Source organism: Amblyraja radiata, chromosome 28, assembly GCF_010909765.2.
Source record: "Amblyraja radiata isolate CabotCenter1 chromosome 28, sAmbRad1.1.pri, whole genome shotgun sequence".
Lineage (NCBI taxonomy): Eukaryota > Metazoa > Chordata > Chondrichthyes > Rajiformes > Rajidae > Amblyraja > Amblyraja radiata.
The window spans coordinates 2,196,246-2,217,185 of NC_045983.1; the positions used below are offsets into that span (position 1 = coordinate 2,196,246).

General features: G+C 45.6%; 1 protein-coding gene across 7 annotated transcripts in view; it reads right to left on the reverse strand.

Annotated features, from left to right (window-relative positions):
• Nucleotides 1-20,940, reverse strand: part of cux1 (cut like homeobox 1) — a 445,449-nt gene that overhangs the window by 270,305 nt on the left and 154,204 nt on the right. For all 7 annotated transcript variants that reach the window (XM_033045571.1, XM_033045568.1, XM_033045567.1 and 4 more), the window contains exons 5-7: nt 16,357-16,494; nt 12,414-12,537; nt 2,746-2,822 (exon numbers count right to left, since the gene is read on the reverse strand). In XM_033045571.1, the coding sequence (XP_032901462.1) occupies nt 2,746-2,822; nt 12,414-12,537; nt 16,357-16,494 (339 nt within the window). The remainder of the gene's footprint in view (nt 1-2,745; nt 2,823-12,413; nt 12,538-16,356; nt 16,495-20,940) is intronic.

Genomic DNA, 20,940 nt, shown 5'->3' on the forward strand with positions numbered 1-20,940 from the left:
AAATTGTCAGTCAAAATAAACAGCTCATTTTATTAAACTTTGGAGCCAATTCTCAAATGAATTTTCTTTGCTTTATAAATTATCAAAAAAAGCTGAATATACTCCCCATGCTCATTATTTTTTGGTCTAACAGGTTTGGATAGTACATGAATTAGAAAACAGTCTTGGGATACTAGCATCACTTCGTACAGCACAAAAACAGCCCTTCAGCCCACCCTATCCATGTTGACCATAATGTGCTTATCTACACTAATATCATTAATCAACACATGGCGTCTAGCTTTCCATGTCTTAGTGATTCTAGACACCACTTTCAAACGTAGAAATAACGAACAGCGGATGCTGGTTAGTACACAAAAGGTCACAAAGTGCTGGAGTAACTCAGCAGGTCAGGCAGCACCCGTAGAGAACATCGATAGATGATGTTTCAGCTCGAGACCCTTCTTCAAGCTGTGTATCAACCAGCATTTGCAGTTCCTTGTTTCAACATTTTGTCTGCTCTGCTGCAAAATCTTCGCTAGGTATGCCTACCTTGAAAATGTTCTCCTCTTCCCAGTCTGAAAAAGGTCTCGATCTGAAACGTCACATATCCATGTTCTCCAGAGATGCTGCGTGACCTGCTGAGTTACTCTTGCACTTTGTGTCCTTTTCACTACTTTTAAATGTTGTTGCTCAGCAGCACCAAAAATTGTTAAGTAGAAGATAGCTAATGAAACTCTCATCTGTCCAACAAGGGCCCTGAAAATGCCCCTAAATGCGTAAAGATACTCCCCCTCCATTTCTCAAACCAATGGTGCCAAGCATAGACTGAGCTCTTTAACGTAGGTCGACACTCATAGGAAACTTTGCTGACGACATGAACGGCATTTCATGTTCATACTTTGCAGCCAGTAACCAGTTGAGATCACGTTTTGATATCAAGAATAAATCTAAACCCATTTCAAGAAGTATATGGCGTCTACCAACAAAACTAAAATGACTGTCATAACGTTAACTCACAGCAGACTTTTAAACACAGCTTTTAAAATTAAATCACAGCTTTGATCAATCCAGATTTAATGGTTCAACAGTTAATAGCAGGGATCACCACATGGAAAACATAGAACAAGGAGCATAGAATGGTAAAGCAGAGGAACGGACCCTTTGGCCCACAGTGTTAGTGCCCAACATGATGCCAAGTTGATCTCATCTACGTGTACATGATCCATATCCCGACATTCCCTGCCTATCTCAAAGCCTCTTAAATGCCACTATCCTATCTGCCTTCTGCACCAAGTGTAAAAAACTTGCCTCCCACATCACCATTAAAAGTCCCACCTCTCACCTTATAGATATGTCCTCTAGTGTTGGACATTTCCACCCTGGGACAAAAGGTTCTGATTGTCTATCCTATCTATGTCCCTCATAATTTTATATATATCTATCCCCTCAACCTCCGACGTTCCAGAGAAATCAATCCAAATCTTTCCGATCTCTCCCTGTAGATGAAACATGTTAATCCAGGGAGTATTCTGGTAATGTAGAAACAAGGAACTGCAGATGCTAGTTTACACCAAAGATGGACACAAAGTGCTGGAGTAAATAAGCGTATCAGGCAGCATCTCTGGAGGTAAAAGATAGGCGACGTTTCGGGTTGGAACCCTCCTTTAGACTGAAAGTACAGGGTGGGGGTGAAGAGCTGGAGGTGAGAAAAGACAAGAGGCAACTAGGGTCAGCAACAAATGACCTCAGTCAGAGTAGTGCCCTGGTAGGCCCATTGCAGCTAGGGAAGGTGTCATCTTAATATGGATACAATGTGGACAACTGTGGAACTGGTTAATTGACCAAGGAGCAAGGGGGTAGGGGAGGTAAGTATTAGTAGCAGTTACTTAAAATTAGAGAATTCAATGTCCATACCGTAGATAGACACAAAAACCTGGAATAACTCAGCGGGACAGGCAGCATCTCTAGAGAGAAGGAACTGGTGATGTTTCGGTTCGAGACCCTTCTTCATACCGCTGGGTTTTAAGCAAAATGTGAGGTGCTATTCCTCCAATTAGTGTGTAGCCTCTCTCTGGCAACAGAGGAGGTACAGAATAGAAAGATCAGTGTGGAAATGGGAAGGGAAGTTGAAATGGTTGTCATCCGGGAAATCCCATAGACCTCAGCAGATCAAGCGCAAGTGTTCAGCAAAATGGTCACCAGGTCTATGTTTGGTCTCGCCGATGTACAGGCCCAAGATGAGGTGTTCCACAATCAATTCCTCTGTCTCCACCGCATCTGCTCCTAACATGTGGTGTTCCATAACTAGATGTCCTCATTCTTCAGGGAAGGTGGGTTTCCCCGCTTCTGTCATAGATGAGATCCTCACTCGTGATTCCTATGTGTCGTACAGTTCTGTTCTGGCATCCCCTCCCCCAGATGTAACAGGAAAGAGTTCCCCTGGTCCTCACCTTCCACCCCACCAGCCCCCGCGTACAACACATCATCCTCCGACATTTCCGTCACTTCCTATGGGATCCCACCACGAATCACATATTCCCATCTCCATCCCTTTACGCCTTCCGTAGAGACCGCTCCCTCCCGCGACTCCTTGGTTCACTCATCCCTTCGCACCCAAACCGCCCCCTCCCCAGGTACTTTCCCCTGCAACTGCAGAATATGCAACACCCGTCCTTATAGCTCCTCCCTCGACACCATTCGGGGAAATAGATGTTAATGTGGTCTTGAAGCCCTGAAACCACAATATCAAAGTCAATCAATTACCTGACTGCAAAGCCTGGACTTTGTGATCAGCTTCGTCGAATTTGGAGGCCAAAGACGTCTGAGTCTCCTGGAGTTTCCTGCAAGATCAATTCAGTAACATAAATGTCAAGACAGATTTCTTAAAGAACACTTTTTCAGTAGCATATATATAAGAGCATACAACAGTACAGCACTCGAGCAGGCCTTTGGCCCACAATGTTTGTGCTGAACATGATGCCAGGACCATCACTTATCTACCTGCACATAACCCATATCTCTCTATATGCAAGTGCCTATCCAAAATCTCTTATATGTCATGAGCGTATTGGCTTCAACCACCACCCCCAGCAGTGCGTTCCAGGCACCCACCACCGTCTGTGTAAAAACATGCCCCATACATCTCCTTTGAATCTTGACCCTCTCACCTTAAAGCTATGCCCCCTTACATTTGATTTTTCCATCCTGGGAAAAATATTCTGACTCTCTACCCTCTCATAATTTTATATACTGTACTACTATCGGGTCTCCCCACAACCTCCAGCGTTGCAGAGAAAACAATACCAGTCTGTCTGTAATCCAGGCATCATTCTGGTAAATCTTCACTGCATCCCTATGCAAGCTCCACGTTCTTCCTGTAATGGAGCGACCAGAATTGCACACAATATTCCAAATGCGGTGTGCCGAAAATCCTATAAAGCAGCATGGTGACTTCCTGACGCTTATACTCAATGCTATAGCCGATGGAAGTAATCATGCCATATGCCTTCTTTAACACTCTATCCATTTGTTGCCACTTTCAGAGAGTTATGGACATGGACCCCAAGATCCCTCTGTACATTAATGCTTTTTAGGGTCTTGCCATTAATTATATATTTTCACCTTACATTTGACCTTCCAAAGTGCAGCATCTCACACATATCAGAAAACATATAGTTTAATTCAGGCTAACCAGTTATATTAACATTTTCCTTTATTCTGCCAAAGATGAATAGCTCATTCTAGATATTTTAAACCACCTTTTGCCAAAGGCCACTGTAACACACCCAAATATATCAAAACAGAGACACTAGGGACTGCAGGTGCTGCAACATTGAGCAAAACACACAGTGCTGGAGTAACGACACAAGTTAGGCAGCATCTGTGGAAGGAAATGGATAGACAACGTCCATCTGCCCCACAGTTGCTGCCTGAACCGCTGAGTTACTCCAGCACTGTGTTTTGCACAGAATACAAGACATAGAAACATAGAAAATACGTGCAGGAGGAGGCCATTCGGCCCCTCGAGCCAGCACCACCATTCATTGTGATCATGGCTGATTGTCCCCTATCATTAACACATGCCTGCCTTCTCCCCATATCCCTTGACTCCACTAGCCCCTAGAGCTCTATCTAACTCTTCTCTTAAATCCATCCAGTGACTTGGCCTCCACTGCCCTCTGTGGCAGGGAATTCCATAAATTAACAACTCTCTGGGTGAAAAAAGTTTTTTCTCACCTCAGTCTTAAATGACCTCCCCTTTATTCTAAGACTGTGGCCCATGGTTCTGGACTCGCCCAACATTGGGAACATTTTTCCTGCATCTAGCTTGTCCAGTCCTTTTATAATTTTATATGTTTCTCTAAGATACCCCCTCATCCTTCTAAACTCCAGTGAATACAAACCTAGTCTTTTCAATCTTTCTTCATACCTATTCCTCATTCTCGCCATCCCAGTGATCGATCTCGTGAACCTACGCTGCACTGCCTCAATCACAAGGATGTCCTTCCTCAAATTAGGAGACCAAAACTGTACACAATACTCCAGATGTGGTCTCACCCTATACAACTGCAGAAGAACCTCTTTAGTCCTATACTGAAATCCTCTTGTTATGAAGGCCAACATTCCATTAGCTTTCTTCACTGCCTGTTGTACCTGTAAGCCAACTTTCAGTGACCGGTGTACAAGGACGCCCAGGTCTCACTGCACCTCCCCCTTACCTAACCTAACCTAACCCCATTGAGATAATAATCTGCCCCTTGTTTTTGCCGCCAAAGTGGATAACCTCACATTTATCTATATTATACTGCATCTGCCACGCATCTGCCCACTCACTCAACCTGTCCAGGTCACCCTGCAACCTCCTAACATCCTCTTCACAGTTCACACTGCCACCCAGCTTTGTGTCATCCGCAAACTTGCTAGTGTTGCACCTAATTCCCTCTTCCAAATCATTAATATATATGGTAAACAGTTGCGGCCCCAACACCGAGCCTTGCGGCACTCAACTCGCCACTGCCTGCCATTCTGAAAAGGACACGTTCACTCCTACTCTTTGCTTCCGTGCCAACCAATTTTCTATCCATGTCAACACCCTACCATGTCCTCTAATTTTAGTCACCAGTCTCCCGTGCGGGACCTTATCAAAGGCTTTCTGAAAGTCTAGATACACTACATCCACTGGCACTCCTTCATCCATTTTACTTGTCAAATCCTCATAAAATTCCAGAAGATTAGTCGAGCATGATTTCCCTTTCATAAATCCATGTTCTTGGACTAATCCTTTTACTGCTATCCAAATGCCCCATTATTACCTCTTTAATAATTAACTCCAGCATGTTTCCCACCACCGAAGTCAGGCTAACTGGTCTGTAATTCCCCGTTTTCTCTCTCGCTCCTTTCTTGAAAAGTGGGATAACATTAGCTATCCTCCAATCCACAGGAACTGATCCTGAATCTATTGAACATTGGAAAATGATCACCAATGTGTCCACTATTTCTAGAGCCACCTCCCTGAGGACCCTGGGATCCAGTCCATCAGGTCCAGGGGATTTATCATCCTTCAGTCCCATTAGCCTACCCAATACTAATTCTCTTTGCTATTTGCAACTTTACAATACACTGGTTGGGATGCACTGGGAGTATTGTGTGCAGTTATTGTGATTGCATTGGGGAGAAAGAAGGTGAAGCGCACTAAGATGTTGCCTGGATTTAGTAATGGAGAGAGATTGTTTTCCCTGGTGTGAAGGAATTCGAGGAGTGTCCTGAAAGTATGTAGGATTATGAGCGTTACAAATAAGCAAAGTATTTTTTCCCCATAGGGCTATCAAAAACAAACGGAGACATAAGGAGCTGCAGATGTTGGTATCTTGAACAAAACACAGAGTGCTGGAGAAACTCAGCTGGTTACATCCCATCTGTGAAAGAAATGAACAGGTGGGCATTGCTTTAAGCTGAGAGGCAGAACATTTGAAAGGGGATGCGAGGAATAGGATAAGTCCCGCTGCAGGTAGGGACTCCGGTGTCGTCAGAGACCGGCCGAGGCTCCACCCCGATGCTGGGCCGACCGGACGGGCAGCCAGCGCCTTGCGATCATCCGAGTCCGCGCCGGTGAGGAGCAGAAGGACGTCTTTGGGTAGCCGCCCCAGGTAGGCTCGCTCATTCGGGAGGCGAGGTCATGAGCAGCGGCCGGCGAAGTGTCGGGTAGCTGACTGCCGGTGGTCGATGGGTGGCGGAGGGCTGACGCTGGTGGGGGAGTGGTGGCAGTCACAGCCTCTCGACTCCGGTAAGCAGCAGCTGGTGGGGGAACAGCGGCGGAGACGCGGCCTCTCAGCCCCAGTGATCGGCTCCGGGCGGGTCATGCGGGAGGGAAAGCGAGAGCCGAGGCTCCTGCGCCGCTGTCTGCTGTAGTGCGCCCGGAATGCGGGCGGGCGACCCAGGCGGCCTATGATCGGCTAGACTAGGCATAGGCGGGAGTCAAGCGGCACGACCGCGGCGGTAGGGCCCAAGGCAACGTCCGGGTGCAGCGCAGAGTTGACGGCTTCATTCATTACCGTAGAGCTGGGCTGCCGGCTGCCGACATCAGGTCACCATGCTAGATGGTCGGCTGCGTGCTTCAGGAAATCCCAAATATCTGTTTTGGAACGTCGGGGTCACCAATATAGAGGCCCCAAACGTTGTGAATAAACGGTTTCTTTATACAGGCATTAAAGATAGATATACACACACATTTAGTCCTCTAACACACATGCATTGTTGCTGCTGCAAAGCTGTTGCCTCGTGGGCTTGAGTTGAGCTCCTGCTGAGGTGGCAGGACACTCACCAGAAGAGAGAAGAGAGCTGGTCAGCTCGCAGTGAGAGGAAAAAGAGAAGAGAGAGAGAGTTGTCCCGGGGTTCGATATATTTATACACCAGGACACACTCCTATAACCAGTGACAACTCCACCCTATCATTGCCCAGTCACGTGACCCTACCCCCGACTGCTGAGGGTTCGTGTAGCTAGAGGCCCAACCACCAGGTGCCACCACAACATAAAAGGTGGCTGTTATGTGGACCATGTTGCCAGAGGAAACAGTGGAATTAGATTTAATTACTATAGAGGAATCAAAGGGCATAGGTTTAAGGTGAGAGGGGAAAGATTTAATACCAACCTGAGGGGCTTTTTATTCAGAGGGTGATGGGTATATGGAAGGAGCTACCAGAGGAGGTAGTTGAGGCGGGTACATTGGCAACATTTAAGGCATTTGGACAGGTACATGGATAAGAAAGGGTCAGAAGGATATGGGCCAAACATGGGCAAATGGGACTAGTTTAGATGCGTCACCTTGGCTGGCATGGACGAGTTGGGCTGAAGGGCCTGTTTCCATGCTGTATGACTCTAATTAAGAGACATTTAGACACACACTTAAATAAGCAAGGCGTTGAAGGATACAGTCCTTCATCAAAACAAATGGTGTGAGCATAGATGGGCAAACAGATCGGTATGGACGTGATGGGCTGAAGGGCCCATTTGTACGACGTATGATTCTATTGACTCAGCAAGATTTAACAAATGGTTGACGTACAGCAAACTTTTAACTTTTTCCACTTCTATTAATTATTGCCGTATTAATGGCTATAGCTTGCCATGATTTTTATTAAAGAACTAGACTAAGTGGGACCCGTTGGGTCCCAGCATCACACGGGAGGCCTGGTCCCCCGATGCAATATTCCACCTCTCCACCAATTCCAATATTGGTGGCCAGTGGGTGGGGGAGCTTTCTGGAGCGCTAGTATGGGTGTTGTGGGCTGAAGGGACTGGTTCCAGAGGGCTAGTATGGACATTGTGGGCCGAATGGATTATTGGGCTGGTGGTTCAGTCACTCAAGCCTGTTGTGCTGGCAGCTCACTCACTCACGGCTGGTGGGCTGACAGTTGACACGGCTATTCCTTGAAATTCCATTACAAGCAGGGTGCAAGGCCACCAAATTCAAGTACAGTTTCATACCATTTCAAGCAGAGTGCAAGGCCACTAAAGACAGCGAGTCATGACCGCTCCCTCCTCCATCTTGCAGAGACTGAGCCACGCCCACACTTCTGGGTTTTATAGTCATGACCTCCCCCCCTCCCACCAGAAGGGGCGTTGCCTTTGTGGCGTGATTGACAGGAGAGCGAATCTCAACATTTTTTAAACACTAATAACTCTTTTATTTTTCATCGATGGGAAAAATCCTCAGCACCTGATGAGCGAAGGGGGACTGTCAGATGGCCAAAAATCTCAGCCGTACGTGGTAGCGTTTTTTTCTAAAATCAATATAAAGCGCAAACATGAAGTGGTCAAGATTAGACTTTTAATTATATAGAAGGCAAGGCAACTTTAAATAGGCAAGGCAACTTTACTTAGGCAAGGCAACTTTACTTAGGCAAGGCAACTTTAATTAGGCAACACAGCTTTAGCATTTCCAAACCAAAGGCAACATAGCTTTAGGATTTCCAAACCAAAGGCAACACAGCTTTAGCATTTCCAAACTATATTTTCAAATCACATTAAGGGCACTGACAGGTCAGTAAAACCACTCACAGTTTAGTAGACATGTGTTCAGTGTTATTCACAGCTCAGACTGAGAGACGTGACCCTCTCGCTCCCCCATCTTGCAGAGACTGACTGAGGCACTCAACACTTCCGGGTTTTATAGTCCCACCAGAAGGGGCGTGGCTTTCAGGAGAGAGAATCTCAACATTTTTTAAACACTATTAACTCTTTTATTTTTCAACGATGGGAAAAATCCTCTTGTCCTGCGCAGCGGAGGGGGACTTAGTAAGATGGCCAAAAATCGCAGCCGTAAGTGGCCGCGTTTTTTCTAAAATCAATATACAGAACAACAGGAAGTGGTCAAGATCAGACTTTTAGTAATATAGATATGTAATCCTCAGAACTGCTGAAGCATTTAAAGCCTCTTGGAAGAAACCTCTATAATGACGATGTCTATAACGCCAGGGCAGCACGGTGGCGCAGCGGCAGAGTTGCTGCCTTACAGCACCAGAGACCCGGGTTCCATCCTGACTACCCGTGCTGTCTGTATGGAGTTTTCACATTCTCCCCGTGCCCTACATTTTTTTTCCGCGGAATTCTGGTTTCCTCCTACACTCCAAAAACGTAGGGGTTTGTAGGCTAAACGGCTCGGTAAAATTGTAAATTGTGTAAATTGTGTAGGATAGTGTTAGTGTATGGGGACCACTGGTCGGCGCGGACTCGATGGGCCGAAAGGCCTGTTTCCACACTCTATCTCTAAATTAAACTAAACTAAATGCAAAAGATAGCGTAAGGAAATACAAAATCCATTATGGATGGGTGGATGGTGATTGGTGCATTTTTCAATGTAGCAAAGAATGGGCTTTGTAAATTGATGATATGCAACCAAAAGAATGAATGAAAATTGTAAACTGGTCGGTCGTTCATATTTAGTGCCTGCAGCTTTCCAAAATTAGTTCCTACACTTTGTGCACTCACACACACGTTCATTCAAAACTATTTTTGAGTGCTTCATATACATTTATAAACTTCTTCAACCTCATATGGTTCCACTTCCTTCTCCAGTGCTGCCCCACAGCTCATTATTGGTGCAATTTGTACCCCAGTCAGGCAAGTGTTTGAAAAGGTCAACGACATTCAAGAAAGCCCCTGGAGCAGGTGGAATCGTCGCTAAGTTATGTACGAGAAATACTTCCATTGCACAAATTGCGAGCTCATTCATAACCAATTGCTTTATTTGGAAAGTGGAGAGCATGTCGGGGTCACCAGAAACATTGTAATCTATGGCTATCTGACTGTAGCAATTACAGAGGAGTCTGCCAGCCCCTGCCACAGGGATGTCACTGCTAAGGTCGTGCTTTACTCTCTGTTCCACGTGGCTGGAAAGCTGGTTACTGAATTGACAATGAAAAGATCCACAGATGTTCAGCCAGTGTCGACAAGAACCGGAGAGGATGGAGTCGGACCGACGGCCGGTAAGCAGACTAGCGGCAGGAGACAGTGCAGGGCCTCGACGGTGGAGAGGGCAGATGGAGGCCCTGCAGCAGCCAGGGGCTCGTCCCAGTGGCCCGACGAGCCGCGGCTGTATTCCAACCGCAGGCCCGGCTCACCCGGAGAAGGTAGGCCGCCCAGCCCAGTTTCTGCTCACCCCGTGGACTGGGAATCAGAAAGAGGGTCTAACGAGACTCGACAGCAGCGGACACTGGACAAAGTACCCAGTTAGAGGAACCGGGGGGGGGGGGGGGGGGGGGGCGGAACGAAGACTTACCTTCTGCCCCCTCGATGTCGTCTGTGGGAGGTGCCCCCCAGGAACAAAGTGTAGATCAGTCAGTATTAGTTGACCTGATCCATGTCATGTTTTACTGCATACCGCTGTGTGCTCAAACAGCCATCTGGTTGAGTGTGTCATATTATCTAGTCTGTCAGTCCAGCCTCTAGTTAGATTTGTTGTTGAGCTTGAGCTTACAACACCTATGTATTTGAGCTCCGTGTGTTTACTATAATAAACAACTTACACTTATGTATGGATTCTGAGATTACACGTTCTTATACCTCGATGTGGGCTGCTGGTGGCGCCCCCTAGGGATAAAGGGCTGGGGGTGGAGAGGGACATCAGATCGCTAGACGGTGGCGATGGCTGCAACGGCCCTTTGTGGCCAGCTACAGCTGGGACTACAAAATGGGGGCAAAATGGCGCCTCTTGCGTATGGACTGAGTGGGCTGTTCTGTGCGCACTGTACTGAGCGGGGTGATTGAGCTAGGGATAGTCTTGGTGTAAAATATGTATTTCTCTGTACCTGGTACACGTGATCATAAATAATTTTTTGAACCATTGAACCATAAGGTGTGCAGGGGGCAGCACCAACTGCCTTGCCTAGTGCTTTCTGTCCTCATAAGACCCTTCAACATCGCCAACCAATGGAGGTCATTGTCAATCCTTCCAGAATAAGGTTTCCTTCTAAAATTCATCACTATTCTGCATCGAGTACATTATTGTATTCAAAAAGAGCATATGCAGTATCCCAGTCCCCCCTTCCCCCCTCCTTTGCTTTCAGTCTTAAGAAGGGTTCCGACACAAAATATCACTTACTCCAGAGATGCTGCCTGACCCGCTGAGTTACCCCAGCATTTTGTGTTCATCTTCGGTGTAAACCAGCATCTGTAGTTCCTTCCTACACATATGGAGCCCATACACAAACACACGGGGACACTTGAAAACAGGAGCAGGACGAGGTCCAGCCCGCTCAAACCTGTCGGGCCATTCAATATCATTATTACTGATCTATGCTGCCCGCACCTTCCCTTCTGTACAACTCACAACTCCCCACAGCTCACAATTTTCCTATCGTTCAGATATGTAACTCCCTCCACCTACAATTCTTCTAATGATCCAGTCTCCACAACCCTCTTGTGTAGAGAATTCCAGAGATTCATCTACCTCTATAAGAAGACATTTCTAGGTGACTCTTGTTTTAAATGACCCGCCCCTCATCTTGTCAACAGTTCGACTCTGCCACTTCAGAATAAATATCTCAGGAACTCCAAACATCTCAAAAAGGTCACCCCTCATTCTTCTAAATCCACAGAATATAAACCCAATCATTACATTTAGCTAAGTCTAGTTTAAAGATATAGCGATCCCCAGCACACTAACATTATTCTACAGACACTTGAGACAATTATACAATCTTATCGAAGCCAATGAACCTACAGGCCTGCACGTCTTTGGTAAGTGGAAGGAAACCAGAGCTTCCGGAGAAAACCCACACAGGTCACACGGAGAACGTACAATCTCCGTACAGACAGTACCCGTAGTCAGGATCGGACAAGTATCTCTGGTGCTGTAAGGCAGCAACTCTACCATTGTGCAACCGTGCCCATCTTGATAGAACCATCCTCTCACCCCAGCAACGTGTTTGGTCGGTCACTTTTGGACTTCCTATGATGCTGGTACAGCCTTTTATAGGTGAAGGCACCAAAACAACAGAAAGAACTCATAACACCACAAGAACTGCACTATAGTATTTTTATCTACAAGACACACAAATATCAGCAACTCTTTGATAAAAATAATAATGAAGAAACTCAGAAAGCGCACAGTACGGGAAGTAAACTGACAGAACGACTCACTTATTTGACAATTGTGCTGCCCGGGATGAAGCATCAACTTCGATTGCTATGAAGCAAGAACTCAGCTGTCACATCCAGATGCTAATGTGTTTTATCAGGTTTTTAAGCAAGCCTCATTAGTGGGATGTTACAGTAGCAAAGAAACGTATACTGCAAATCTCAAATGGAAAGCAACCCTGCTGCAGACAACCAATAGGAGTAACATAAGAATCCCATGAGCTCGTCAGTGGGGATTTTCAGCCTTTCAAAGAACACCGAGTATAAAATGCAAAACATAATGCATTCACTTACCTTTCTTTTTCACTGAAGTCATTCTGTAATTTCTGTTCTTTTTCAAGTGCGAGGATTTCTGCTCTGCTGCTCAAAGTCTGTTCATACTCCTTGATTTTTTCTTTAAGTGCCTTTATTGTGACCTCTGCAGGGGCAAGGCAAAGGGTTTACACTGTTATTGTTCTGTTCTACAAGAGGAGGCTTCCTGTACTCTGAATGCTCGCTGTGATTTCAACGGTAACTTTTCAATCCAGACATATAATCAATTGGTACAAGTCCCTTTGGAGACCGATTGCTCCTTAAATGTTAAATTGAACTTCAAATGTTTTGGTGTAGCGGGGTCAATAGATTTTGCTTTAGATGGTGTACTAGGTTTACTGAAATGACTCGAAAAAAATCAATCAAAATATAATATCACTCTATTGACTAGGCTCAAATTAACTTCTATTCACAATAGACAACTGAAGCCACTTGGAAATTTAGGATTAGAAAGCGAATCAATACGGTCCATTCATCTCTGCTTCCTCCTCACAGAGTTCTTCTCTTGATACACCGGATCCTTGCTGTGATACATTTTCACATGTCAGGCACCTTGTCAAATTCACTTTCAAGCACTGATAGGCTATTTAACTTCAGGGGCATCACATTGATGTTAAAGATGTGGAGTACATGCAGGTGCCTGCAACAAATGTGCGGATATACACTCCCTAATATCCATGCATGTTTATTACGAGCATCTCAATGTACTTTTTCTCCCTAATGATGCAGTACGGACATACATCACACCATCAAACAGGTGTACAGTCTCACAGCTGTTGACTGGGGCATGGCGGTAGGGTTGCCACCTTACAATGCCATAGACCCAGGTCCAATCCTGACTATGGCTGCTGTCTATATGCTGTCTATGCTGTCTACAGCCATTAGGCTGTCAAACACAACAACGAACAAGCTCTGAGCTCTGAACTGCAAAAGACTATTACTATTGCACTATATTTGTTATTTATTGTTTTTTTTTTTTTCTCTTCCTCCGTTATGTACCATATTTACATAGCAACATATTCTGTCATGCTACAGCAAGTAAGAATGTCATTGTCCCATCCGGGACAAATAACAATAAAACACCCTTGACTCTTGAAGTTTGTACTTTCTATCTGTGACCACGTGCATTTTCTCTGGGAGCTCTGGTTTCATCCCACCCTCCAAAAACGTACAGGTTTGTGGGTTAATTTCAGTAAAGATTATAAATTGTCCCTAGTTTGTAGGATAGGGCTGATGTATGGGGGTTGCTGGTCAGCATGGACTCGGTGGGCTGAAAGGCCTGTTTCCACGCTGTATCTCAACATTAAACTAAACTTCAAGATTAACCCACCTTCCTGATCTGTCGGGCTTCATTACTGACGGGATAAATATAATACACTGAGCCATCAATGAGCTTTCCTTTACCCATCATTGTATATCCCAATAAGAAGAGAAATGCAACTACATCTTAGAGAGTTAAGCCTGGTAATGGCAGAACCCTTAACAGAATTGATGTACAGAGGGATATTTGGGTCCAAATCCACAGCTTCCGCAGTAAAGAAGGCATTGTGGTCGGGAGGAACATAATAAAAAGTGCCTCTCAAAACACGACTTCGTGCTTCATTCTGGGACCCACACACTACAGCATAAGGCATATGGCATGCTTGACTTCATCGGTCGGAACGAAGTACCAGCGTCAGGAAGCCATGTTACAGCTTTATAAAACTTTGGTTAAGCCACAATTGGATTATTGCATGCAGTTCCGGTCGCCCATTACAAGAAGGATGAGGAGGCTCTGGAGAGGAAGCAGAGGTAGTTGACTAGAATGCTGCCTAACATCGAGGCCTCATGCTGGAGAACAATTAGGGAGCTCCATCAGCGGGAGCTTGCGAACTTTAACATTGTGGAGCTCATGGTCTCTGGTTAGAGTCCGACTTCGGGAGCTCCAAGCCGCAGGGGCTTCAACCGCCCCGACGCGGGAGCTTCGATCGCGCCGACTTTATTGCATTCCATCACAGTGAGGAATATGGGGATCCGCTGTGGTGGATGTTTATGTTAACTTTCACATAGTTGTGTGTCTTGTTGCTTTTTCTTTAGTATGGCTGTATGGTAATTCACATATCACTGTACCTTAATTGGTATACGTGACAATAAAACTACTAGTTCCAAGTTTCAGACACAAATAAGGCGATCTCTGATGAATACATTCCAAGTTCATTCCCAATTCTTCTGTGTTCACCCCAGGAAAACGATCTATCTCTCTGATCCACTTAAATCTGCACTTTCAATATCCCTACTCACTAGCCATTGACCTACCAATCACCATTATATTTCTGCAGCTACTAATTTGGTCAATCAAGGCCTCCTTTCAACTCTTATGCCCAAGTTCCATTAAAACCAATCTAAATTCTTCCACACTACCTACACAAATGCATGTTGTTAACAGAACACATTGGCAAATGATTTGGTCTTTGTCTTCCCTATCCAGCCCAACCAACCTTGTTTTGATCTGTCAATATTATTCTTTTCTCTAGGATCACCCTGGAAAACAAACCTCAATGATTCAGTTCAACAATACTTTATTGTCACATGTACCTAGGTACAGTGAAGTTCTTTATTTTGCATACAATGCACAAAGAATGCAAAGAGTCGCCATGTGTCAGACACGGACAAAGTTACAAAAGTATTCATGAGAGTCCCAAAGGTCCCCCTTCGTTGTTGGCGGCTCCCCCCGCCGGCTCCCTTTGTTCTCTCTGAGGTCCTCTGCCTTCTTACCACCATTACCTTCACAGAGCCCGCTTCTGTTTCCTCTATCAATTCCATCAAGCGTGAGGAGGACATTAATGTAAACACAACGTAGCACATAAAAGTCAATCGCAAAGAAAGCTCATCAACCCCTCCACTTCCGCAGAAGTTTGAGGAGATTCGGCATGTCGCCGAATAACTTCTACAGGTTTGTGGTAGAGAACATACAGACTGGTGCATTACCGTCTTGTTCGGTAACTCGACTGCCCAACAACAAAGGAGACTGTAGACACGGCCCGGTCCATCGCAGGTACAAACCTCCCCACCGCTGAAGGGATGTACAAGAAGTGCTGCCTCATAAAGGCAGCTAATATCATCAGACTGCACTACACTGGCCAGACTCACATCACGCTGCTAGCATCGGCAAGAAGCCCGAGAAATGTGACATACTGGTTTAAGAAAGTTTCTTCCCATCAACGTTCAGGATTTTATGTTCATATGTTATAGGAGCAGAATTAGGGCATTCAGCCGATCAAGTCTCCGCCATTCAATCATGGCTGATCTATCTCTCCCTCCTGGCCCCATTCTCCTGCCTTCTCCCCATAACCCAACACCTGTGCTAATCAAGAATTTATTGATCGCTACCGTAAAAATATCCATTGACGGCCTCCACAGCCTTCTGTGGCAATGAATTCCACAGATTCACCACCCTCTGAATTATGAAATCCCTCAACTCCTTCCTAAAGGAAGTCCTTTAATTCTGAGGCCTTGCCTTCTGGTCCTAGACTCTCCCACTAGTGGAAACAGCCTCTCCACATCCACTCTCTCCAGGTCTTTCACTATTCGGTAAATTTCAATGAAGTGTCCACTCATCCTTGTAAACTCCAGTGAGTAGAGGCCCCGTGCCGTCAAACGCCCATCATATGTTAATCCGCTCATTCCTGAGATCATTTTCGTAAACCTCCTTTGGACCATCTCCAGCGTCAGCACATCCTTTCTCAGATATAGGGCCCGAAATTGCATCTCCCTGGTCAATGCCTATAAACACTGCATGCTTCGGTGAAATCACCTCTCAATCTGGAATCTAGAGCATCGGCACATTCTGCTTCATCTCTCCTCAAATGGCAACCTCATCGTCCCAGGGATTAAAGGAATACGGCTTTGAAGGGTAGTCGTTTACAGTTATAATTTCCCAGCTTACCCTGGTTCTTGACTTCTGCAAACTCTTTATTGTATTCCTCGAGTGTTTCCCGGAGCTTATGATTCTCTGTTTCAATATCATGCATGCGTTGGACTTTGAGCTGGAGTTGTTGCCCTAGATCCAATGCTGGAACGGGATCTGTAAACAAGTACATCACCAGTTAGATTCCTCAGAGCAAGCGCAGTCCAAACCTTTACATGCTGGAAACAGTTCATCCATTAACATTCATAACATTCCTCAACATTGTCCATATCTCTCCACTGCCAGAGGAAGCCTTTGATGATAACTCATGTACAACCAACCATTGAATTCAAACACAAAGATAAATGAAACACTCAGGTACATTTTTCAGATCTTTGTTTAGTTTAATTTAGTGTCAGGTGAACCGAGGTACAGTGGAAAGCTTTCGTTGCATGCTACCCAGTCAAAAACAAGACTATACAGGTCCACCCTTGATTACAGAGTCTTTATGGATTATCCGCTTTGCCAGACCAACAGAGGCCATGGCCCCCAAAAGGAGTCCAACGGTACTGCAACAGTTCCCCTAGGTAGCCAAGGAGCCGAGATATCAGCCCGCAAATTCAGTCGTGGAAGTCGGCTATGGGAACGGATCTGCTGGTACCGGCCACAGGCAGCAAATTTGACCCGCCGATTGCACAAAGTCTTGATGAGGTCGGGATCGGCCACCTTACCTGGTCTAGGCGCTACATTTTCGGGGGGGGGGGGGGGGGGGGGGGCTTCCAGGGGGGGAGATTTCAAGTGCACTCTTGTAATTTTGACCAGATTATAAGTGGCGCCAGACCACTAGGTGTTGGAAAATTGTGGTGGACATGATTACAATTTAGCCGTCCACAGCGTACAGATAAAGGATAAAGAGTACAACATTTAGTGCCAGATAAAGTCCAATAAAGTCCGATTAGAGATAATTCAGAGGTTTCCACGGATGGTCAGATATAATAACAGAGATTGGAGCTGAAGTAGGGAAAGCAAAAGGATACAGGGACGGTATCTGATAAGGAAAGAAGATGAGAGTGAAATGTAGAACAGAGGGAAGGATGGTGAGCGAAAAGGAATGGGTAGGTCGTGGGGAGGGAAAAATGGGGACCCAGAGTGGGGAAGGTTGGGAGATGAATGGATGGAGGAGGGGAAAGGAACTAGATGACAGGGTGGGGGGGGGTGGGGGGGGTGGGGGGGGAGGGAGGACACAGTTAACCTCAAATACTTTTTGGCCGATGTGTATAAATTGGACAAATACCTGTGCCGTAAATATCTATGATTCTATGAGAATTTCTTGTTTCTGTCTATAATTCATTCAATGTTATCACATTTTCTGATGTGTGTATATCTGTTGGTGGTGGTGTTTTGGGGCTAATGCAATTAAATTAATACATAATTAATCCAGCTGCCTCATTAATCAGCAACGGCTGGAATTCTAAGCACAGTTAATCAAATAACAATTAATATCATGACACGGCAAGTCCACAACATTAGTCACTACAAAGAGCTATTTAAAATACAAGAAATGCTTCCAGAACCTGGATGCATTTACGTTTAAAGGGAAAGAGAAATATATTTCTTGGGAGTGCTGTAGTGACAAGATTCAATTACACAAATGCCTACAACAGAATATTTTACATTCATCGCAGCATTTGGGTGCTTTTCATATCTCAGTCTTTGTTAAGGCTTACAAAGAGAGCTATTACAATGAAAACCCCTCATTTACTGAAAGGTCCCCAATGAACAGAGACTGGAGAGTGGAAAACAAGTAGAAAATAAACATCTTGTGGGTACATGCATGGTGAACAATGTAACCTCGGCTAAAAGTTCAACCCCGAGATTCCTGTTAATACTGTTTGGAAAAATAGGGTTTTGAATCATTATTATAAAACAATACAGAATAAGATAGAATGAAAACTGTAATGGCAATGTTTTAACTGTAAAAAATACAATTTATACAACACCTTCGATAAACTCAGAACAATGAAAATAACTTTACAGTTAATCACATATAGAGTCATAGAGTGATACAGCGTGGAAACAGCCCCTTCGGCCCAACTAGCCCACACCGGCCAACATGTCCCAGCTACACTAGTCCCACCTGCCTGCGTTTGGTCCATATCCCTCCAAACCTGTCCATATCCCTCCAAACCTGTCCAATCCACTTATCTGTCTGTTTCTTAAATGTTGGGATAGTCCCGGTCTCAACTACATCCTCTGGCAGCTTGTTCCATACACGCATCACCCTTTGTGTGAAAAAGTTGCCCCTCAGATTCCTATTAAATCTTTTCCTCTTCACATAAAACCTATGTCATGTGGTCCTCAATTCACCTACTCTAGGCAAGAGACTCTGCGCATCTCCGTGTATATATTTGAGGTACAGTCATTATTAGAAGAAGAGGAAGATTCCTCACTGTTCAAGGGACCCATGTGCTTTCTGTGTGGAGTTTACATGAATTGCATGCATTTCTAACAAATGCTCTGTGATAGGGGTGGCATGGTGGCACAGCAGTAGAGTTGTTGTCTAACAGCCAGAAACCCTGGTTCGGTCCCGACTACAGGTGCTGTCTGTATGGAGTTTGTACGTTCTCCCTGTGACCTGCGCAGGTTTCCTCCAGGTGCTCCGCTTTCCTTCCACATTACAAAGATGTACAGGTTTGTAGGTTGATTGGCTTCGGTAAAATTATAAATTGTCCCTCATGTGTGTGGGATGGGGTTAGTGTGCTGGTCGATACGGACTCCATGGGCCGAAGGGCATGTTCCCACCCTGTATCTCTAAACTAATCTAAATAAACATGGAAAAGTAAAGCACAGGAACAGCCCTTTGGCCCACAATGCCAGTGCCGAACATAATGCCAAGTTAAAATAATTGCTTCTGTCTACACCTATAACCTGCAGATGCTGAATCCCCTCCATTTACAGAATATCCATGTGCCTATCCAAAAGATAAAATCCCTTGTACTGCTCGGAGTCTCGGATACGCCACAGGGTCCTGGTGGGAGCAGTGACTCGTGGGAAGAGCTGGTCTGGGAATCTTCCCAACTCCCCAGTTTGACAAGGCCAAGGGGAAGGAGAGGCGCAGGCTGGTCCAGGAGGAAGTGAGGGCAGTGGTGGAGGAGGGGAGGTGTACCAGAGCAGTTGGATTGAGGCAGCAGGGAGCCTGGACAAGGTGGGAGCAGGAAAAGTCACATGGACTGAGCTATGGCAGGCTGAACCACAGCGCATCAAGTTCCTGGTCCAGGCAGTGTATGATATCCTGCCCAGCCCATCGAACCTCTTCATCTGGGGCAAAGCGGAATCTCCAGATTGCCCGCAATGCTCAGGCAAGGGGACGTTGGAACACATCCTGAGCTGCTGCCCAAAGTCTCTTGGGCAGGGCCGGTACACATGGCGTCACGACCAGGTTCTTAAACCCATTGCAGAAGCCATCAGCATGGGAATCAGCAGCTGCAGACGAGAACGCCTCACCACCCAGATGATCACCTTCGTGAAGGCCAGAGTGCAGCTACCAAGAACCACAGCAGCCAGGTATCCGTCAGGAATCCTGGCGACTGCGCAGGACTGGCAGCTTTCTGTAGACCTGGTGAAACAGCTGAAGTTCCCACGGCACATTGCCACAACCACCCTGAGACCAGATATACTCCTGGTCTCAGAGGCAACCAAAAACATCGTCTTGTTGGAACTGACAATGCCGTGGGAGGACCGTCTGGAGGAGGCCCACGAGAGGAAGATGGCCAAGTATGAAGAGCTGGTCATAGACTGCCGTAAGCAGGGCTGGAAGGCAATGAGTGTGCCCATCGAGGTTGGCTGCAGAGGTTTTGCAGGGCAATCGCTCTACAATACATGAGTGCACTGGGCATCCACGGAGTGGCGAGGAGAAAGGGCCATCAAAAACACACAGAGGCAGCGGAGAAGGCCTCGAGATGGCTCTGGATCAGGAGAGAAGGTCCATGGGGAGGAGCAAATGCCGCCTGAACACAAGTCGTGGTCTGATCAACCACGGCTGGGTCGCCTGGGTGAGGGTGTCTGATGTTGAAAGACCCAATGACCCCAGGTTACATCACTGATGATGTGTTCAGGAGCATCAAGAGATGTATTTTGATCAATCAGGTAAAATATAAAATCCCTTGTACTGCTTTATAAAATAAAACAATCATAAAAGAGACACATAGACCATTTTGACAGTGCAGTCACTGAGGGTTGAAAATGGCCTTTACAATTTCAAGGTACAAACGTTTACATTTTTACTTTTTAAAAATGTTTTCCTGGTAAATTTTAAAAGAATGATGGAATCATTGAGCATTTTGTATACATTTTATGAATCATCCTGATCTTGCTTGTATAAAATGTCAGAAGGTTTTACATGAACATTTACGCTATTAGGATCAAATGAGGTCAAACACACAATTACAACAGAAAGGGCCTGCTCCAAGTATGCTGCTTTTGCTCATACAATGCCTTTTTAACCTCCAAGGCCCATCCGAGTTAGAGTTAATAATAGTGAATGGGTAATTTTTCATCTTGCTGTCACTGTCAGTGGAAAATGGCTCAGATGACCAAAATTTTTGTCTGGGCAAATTCTGAAAT